Below are 5879 nucleotides of genomic sequence, written 5' to 3' on the forward strand. Positions count from 1 at the left end.
TAGCTCTTACCTGATGTAGAATCAACCACAATAGGCAACTCTTCTTCTCAAGAATACTTTTAGACCAGAGTTGGTTGAATCTGAGCACCCATTGCTTAAGGTCCATTAGGTGTTTCCATCTAGTATTAAGCTTGAAGTGGAGATCATCACTAGATCGGGGGCACTGGTATGGGCCTAAGCTCTTTTGATTGGTCCATTATCTGAAGTCCTTTAAGAAAGGGCTAGAGCTCTCCCCAATTGGCCATTCTATTTTGGATGAGGTCCCTATATATCTCTTCTCACTCTCTCTAACATTCATTGGAGCTATTCCATAAGGTGCCCCAAATGGATATTCCTTTGATGTTAATCAAATAAGCCTGTTTTAGTTGAAATCATCCTTCCAGATGTATGAGAACCAGACAGAGTCATTGAAACATTTGTTACCTCTTCTAGAGGCAAAGCCTCTCCAAACAATGAGATGCTTTTAAGAGACAACCATGCCTTCCAAATGGTTTTAATTAGTAGCTGGTGGAAATGAGGGGGATTGGGTGGAAAAGGATAGAGGATGGAGGATGATTCCTCTTAGGGTGGGGGGGGGGGGGGGAGATAACCTTGAAGCTTTTGATATCTCTGTGGTAAGTAGAATGCTCTAATCTTGTGTTGGTTAGCATTAATAATGGACTTAAAACTATCATGCATCAAGATGCAACAACCAGACTCCACAAGCTGAAGCATCACACATATTATGTTCAGTCTAGGGAGATGGATTTACTACACATCAGTGTTTTGACCATGGTCCAATAGTGTTTGGCCAAAAACACTGATGACGTTAGTGGGGATGTCGTAGTATCTAGTCCGTACGATGCATAATGGAGTTGATAGTTATATGGTCTTGTGGGTTGACTACCATAACATGCATGTTCCTAAAAGGTGAATTTGGGCATGTTCCTGGATTCATCCAGGTATATATATATATATCATGTAGTTGTGATGATGCCCCTCTTTATGGTGGGTTTTTTTTTACAGTTTCTTTTCTTGTTGCAATTTAAGAATCAAGCCTTTCCTCTGTAGCATTTTTTAAAAAGAGAGAAAAAAAGAGGGTGTTGACTTGTCACTGTAGCAAACACATGGTTGGAAGACCCGGCTTTGGCCTTGTTTACACACGCTTTGACCTTCTCGACCCCTCGCTCTGTAGGCTGTTGTAGCCATAGCCATGGCCATGGCTGCCTAACTTTACCGCTCTCCTTCTCCTGTTTGAGTTTTCTTCAGCTATCAAACTGCCCAAATCACACTTTTCACCTCGTCTAATCAAACGGCTCTGTTTAGCCCACCTTTGCCTGGACTGGAGAGAGAGAGAGAGAGAGAGAGAGAGAGAGAGAGAGAGCATTTCTCATACCCGAGAAGCTTCTCTTTCTGGGTTCCGCTCTGCTTGGCATTGGGCCATTGTTTCCAGCAAGCCAGTGTTGTGATCTGATGGGCAATTGCTGCTGTAAAGATGCCAAAACTGCGAGCCCTGTTTATAGTGGCACCTCTATTGCAGGTGAGACACCCCCAACACTGCAGAAAATCTCAATTTATACTCTTTTACATATTAACATGTATGTTTCCATAATGTCTGCATGCAGTTTTGCATGTATAGCATGTGTATCCATCCTCTTTTAAGCTACCAGTGTGTGATTTTCTCATATGGATGGTGCAGTTACATCCTCAAAGACCTACAGCAGTTCACAAGTTGAATCCAGCTTTGGTGGGTCCACTCCAAACAGTGGGGACATGTCTCGTAGCAGTGCCATTGATGGATCCTTGCGGGCTTTCTTGTATGTTGATTTGAAGGCTGCCACACGGAATTTTCGTCCTGATGGCATAGTAGGCGAGGGGGGCTTTGGCATCGTGTTTAAAGGTTATATCGATGAGCAGACCCTCCTGCCTTCAAGGCCAGGACAAGGAATGATAGTAGCAATCAAGAAGCTGAAATTGGAAGGACTGCAAGGCCACAGAGAATGGCTGGTAAGCTGCTACCTTTTTTCTCTCTCATTTTTATGAACTCGGTTGGTTAAAGTTCACCTGGGTACATAACTGAAGAGAATGTATGATATCACCTGAGTGCACAGAGACTTTCTTTTTAATCATGTCTACTTACAGCATCTGCTTTTTTTCAGATTCTAATGAATTTGACTTACAGTAGTAGGAGTGTTAAGTATTCATTCAGAAAGACTACTTACTTACACAGGAGATGATTTATCTATTCATATTAGACCTATTTTTTGGTATATTTGGCACACACGTGATATGGGGTTTTTCTTAGAAGTGAGACCTCGGGGTGCGCTATGCATGTATATTTAAACCATGATGTGGTTTCTGTGTCACCCGCCGGCACTTCCTCAATGTTGGGTTTTCTTAGAATTGAGGCCCGTGGGCTTCTACAATGCTGATTTGTCTTAGAAACGAGGCCTGAGGTGGACTATACAGGTATACTGGTTTAAACCACTATGTGGATCTGTGCCATGCAAAGCTTCCATATTGCTTGAGTTTAGCCAAAGTGAAGCAGGTCCTATTCTAATAGCTGATTACAGTTCTTGTTTTTTTGAGTTCAGGCAGAGGTGCACTTTTTGGGTGCCCTTCATCATCCTAATCTTGTGAAGCTTATCGGCTTCTGTGCTGAGGAGAGCAACCGATTGCTAGTGTATGAGTACATGCCTCGAGGCAGCTTAGAAAATCACCTTTTTCGCAGTAAGTTTTGGGATAGTTTCAAAGCTCAATGTTGCAGTCTCACCTATGCTTTTGTATGGCAAAGCAGTTTTTTTAATGCTTGCTTCATAACCTCAGAGGGAAGCCACCATGAAACCATACCTTGGGAAATTAGAATGAAGGTTGCTGTTGGTGCGGCTAGAGGTCTTGCATTCCTACATGGTGCCCAAAGACAAGTCATATACAGAGACTTTAAAGCCTCAAACATCTTATTAGATAATGTAGGTATCTCCTACAAGCATCAAATCCTATTAATTTTTGAAGGGGCTTAAGGATACCTTAGGCTGGTTACAGAACATGGCTGTGCCATCAACAGGGGCTCCATCGAGGCAACGCCCATCAGGGTTTTATGGGCATGGACACCCCAACAGCCCCAGGGGAGAAGGAATGTCCTTTAACCAGCCTTAGAGGCCAAATGCTGTTATGGTACTTCTGCTGAAAGAAGCCTATAAGCTTTTTTTGTATGGAAGGTGTTCTAATTTTTTTTTTTGGGGTGGGGGTTCTTGCAGCAATATAATGCAAAGCTCTCAGATTTTGGCCTAGCAAAGGATGGACCTATGGGGGATGACACACACGTCTCCACGCGCATTATGGGAACTCATGGCTATGCTGCTCCAGAATATCTTGCAACAGGTTTTGTAGAATATCACTGCATGCTGTATAGTTGGCGTTTTGAAGCTTTTGTTGTGTTTTGACATTGATATCAAACCCATGGTGGTTTAGTTAATGCTGTGTGCCCCGTTGTGTGTGTGCATGTGGGAGCTTGTGCATGTGCATGTATGTGTAATGGCAAGCCAATGAAGAGCTGTATGCTCATGTTCAGGCAATGATATGCATGTATGTGCAGGGCATCTATCAACGAGAAGTGATGTCTACAGCTTTGGAGTTGTGTTGCTGGAGCTCTTGACAGGTCGCTGCACTGTTGACAGCAACCGACCTTATGGGGAACAGAAGCTAGTGGACTGGGCCAGACCATATTTAGGCGACAAAAGACGAGTGCTACGTATCATTGATGAGAAGCTGGAGGGCCGGTATTCATTCAAAGCAGCTTATAGAGTTGCTAATTTGGCTCTTCGGTGTCTGAATGAAGATTCAAGGTCAAGGCCCCCTATGAGAGATGTTGTGGACTCTCTCGAACCTTTACTCAATGCCAGGGAGACATCAAAGACATCAAAGCATTCAATGTTAGAAATCGCCTAGACTTCTGGGATTTGTAGAGGGACAAGTGAGATTGTTGGTGCCTTGTAGCTACCTTATCAGGGAAATGTGGAGGTCATATGGTAGAGAAAACTAGTCATGGCTCCTGCCAACCCCTCATCACAGGCAAGCCTAGGTATGTATATGCCTTCCTACCATCTAATGGTCCATGTAGAGACCTAAGGATTGAGGCTGAAAGCTATTAGATTGTATATTATACTCGTGAGAGTATGCAAAGTCACTTGGAATTCTACATCTTAGCTTGACATAACATGGAGTTGTTATGAAAGATAATGGCCTTGCTTTGAAATTTAAAAGCCTATGGCATGCTCAAATGAACCCCCCCAAGTGTCATGCAAACGAATCAAGAGTTATGAGATGATGTGTATACAAGTTGTACCCATAATTTATTATTGGTCTAAATCACATTCTTTAAAGATCCTCTTTTTGCAGTTTATCTAGTAACATTTCACACTAACTCACCAATAAAAAAATGCACTTCATACAAAGCGTGGCAATTGCTTGGAATGAGGAGTAGGCATACCTTTGGATCAATATTGAGCTAAGGGCTGGCAAAGACAGAGCTGTGGATTCTACACTGTCATGTGCACACCTTAATCTAGTGTGACGTGGACATGCTTCCCACTTGCAGCTGCCTTTTTGGCAAGATCCGAGGGCGAGTGTGGATCTATAGGGGCAGTTTTGACAGCCCTGTAGGCACCCAGAGGTGCCTCGAACATGCACCAGCTTAGTTACAAGAAGGATTGTGTGGGAGTATGATATTTAAAAGCAATAAGTTTCAAAGGAAGAGCACCTGCAAGTATAGTGGGAGTAGTGGTTGAGGAGTAGCCCAGGATGGAGAGCATTGTCCCCAATAAAGGGAGAGCTTCGAAGGCAGGAGGAGCTCTTGGGAGAGGCAGTCTTAGATGGAGCAGTTCTAGTAGATATTGTTGAATGAGATGTAGTTGTCTAGGTGTAGTTGTCTGAGCAAGATCCCAATAGTGAGTAGAATCTTTTGGGAGTAGAATCCGGCGATCCATAGGTTTCATACATGACTCAGATCTAAGAGTAGATCTGTGACATCTTTGTATATATCTTTTTTGGAGGAATGTACAGTACAGAGGTATATGTTTATGGTGCCTGTGAGACAGATGTATTGATTCATGCTCATGTTGTGATGGATGTTGAATGTATGCTGTGATTTGGGCCACTCTTGCAAGGTAGATTAGCGTTAATTGCTTATGTGCTTATTAGTGTTAGTCAAGATTCATGTCACGTAGGCTGTAATGCCTGTGACCGACGGCAGACCGGATGGCCATGTCCGGGGTTCAGTGGGAGAGGACGCCCATGCGGAGTCATGGGCGGCCAGGCTAGTGTGGACGGCAGGCCACACACTATATAGCCTGGGGGATGAGGGGCAATCCTCATTCTTCCTCTATGGTTGGGTGGTGAGCCAGAGGCCGTCCCCTCTTGTGGTAATGCCCGTAGCGGCGTTACGGATATGTAACATTGGTATCAGAGCGTGGTTCGATGGGATCGTCAGAGTCCGCGCGTGAACGGGGGACCGGAGCCCACTCGATGGTTTTCAACCATTCATCTTCTCACCCTTATCTCCAATGGAGGGTGTGGAGGGAGGCGGCCAAGGAAGAATGGAAGGAAAGAATTCTTTCACTCTCTCTCTCTCTCCCCGTCACACACAGCAAGCAAATTGGAGGTAAGGATCTCGTTTTAGATGTTTTTCTTTTCTGCGTTGAAATTGGTGAATCAAATTCGTTTCGTAGAAAAAAAAATCGCCTCTGTACTGTGTGTGGGGGGGAGGTGGGGGGGGGGGGGGGGGGGGGGGGGGGGGGGGCGAAGACCAGCCCCACGACTTGCGGACAATGCAACGTTTGGGCTTGCCTTGGAAACGCCAGGAGCAGGACCGTAGTTGACTGAAAATGCCCACCACTCGTAGC

At 44.6% G+C, this 5879-nt stretch overlaps 1 protein-coding gene across 2 annotated transcripts; it reads left to right on the forward strand.

Moving 5' to 3' along the window:
- The first annotated feature begins 1131 nt into the window (after window positions 1-1131).
- Window positions 1132-4220, forward strand: LOC147624572 (receptor-like cytoplasmic kinase 176). Of its 2 annotated transcripts, XM_086819583.1 has the most exons (6): window positions 1137-1519; window positions 1679-1986; window positions 2574-2709; window positions 2806-2948; window positions 3237-3360; window positions 3575-4220. In XM_086819583.1, the coding sequence occupies exons 1-6, from the start codon at window positions 1453-1455 to the stop codon at window positions 3925-3927; spliced, it is 1131 nt and encodes a 376-aa protein (XP_086675709.1). In that variant the 5' UTR covers window positions 1137-1452; the 3' UTR covers window positions 3928-4220. The 2 variants fall into 2 exon arrangements, with proteins under 2 accessions (XP_086675707.1, XP_086675709.1); XM_086819581.1 differs by having other exon boundaries at window positions 1132-1519; window positions 2574-2948.
- Window positions 4221-5879: the final 1659 nt, after the last annotated feature.

The sequence above is a fragment of the Cibotium barometz genome, chromosome 25 (genome assembly GCF_041138505.1).
Source record: "Cibotium barometz isolate CiBa-2024 chromosome 25, ASM4113850v1, whole genome shotgun sequence".
NCBI lineage: Eukaryota > Viridiplantae > Streptophyta > Polypodiopsida > Cyatheales > Cibotiaceae > Cibotium > Cibotium barometz.

What these genes read in the sequence shown, in the direction of transcription:
- LOC147624572 (XM_086819581.1), top strand. Translation starts at nt 1,453, where the DNA reads ATGGGCAATTGCTGCTGTAAAGATGCCAAAACTGCGAGCCCTGTTTAT. An exon ending in TAGTGGCACCTCTATTGCAG is followed by an intron (nt 1,520 to 1,678) that starts GTGAGACACCCC and finishes TGGATGGTGCAG; the next exon opens with TTACATCCTCAAAGACCTAC. An exon ending in AAGGCCACAGAGAATGGCTG is followed by an intron (nt 1,987 to 2,573) that starts GTAAGCTGCTAC and finishes TTTTGAGTTCAG; the next exon opens with GCAGAGGTGCACTTTTTGGG.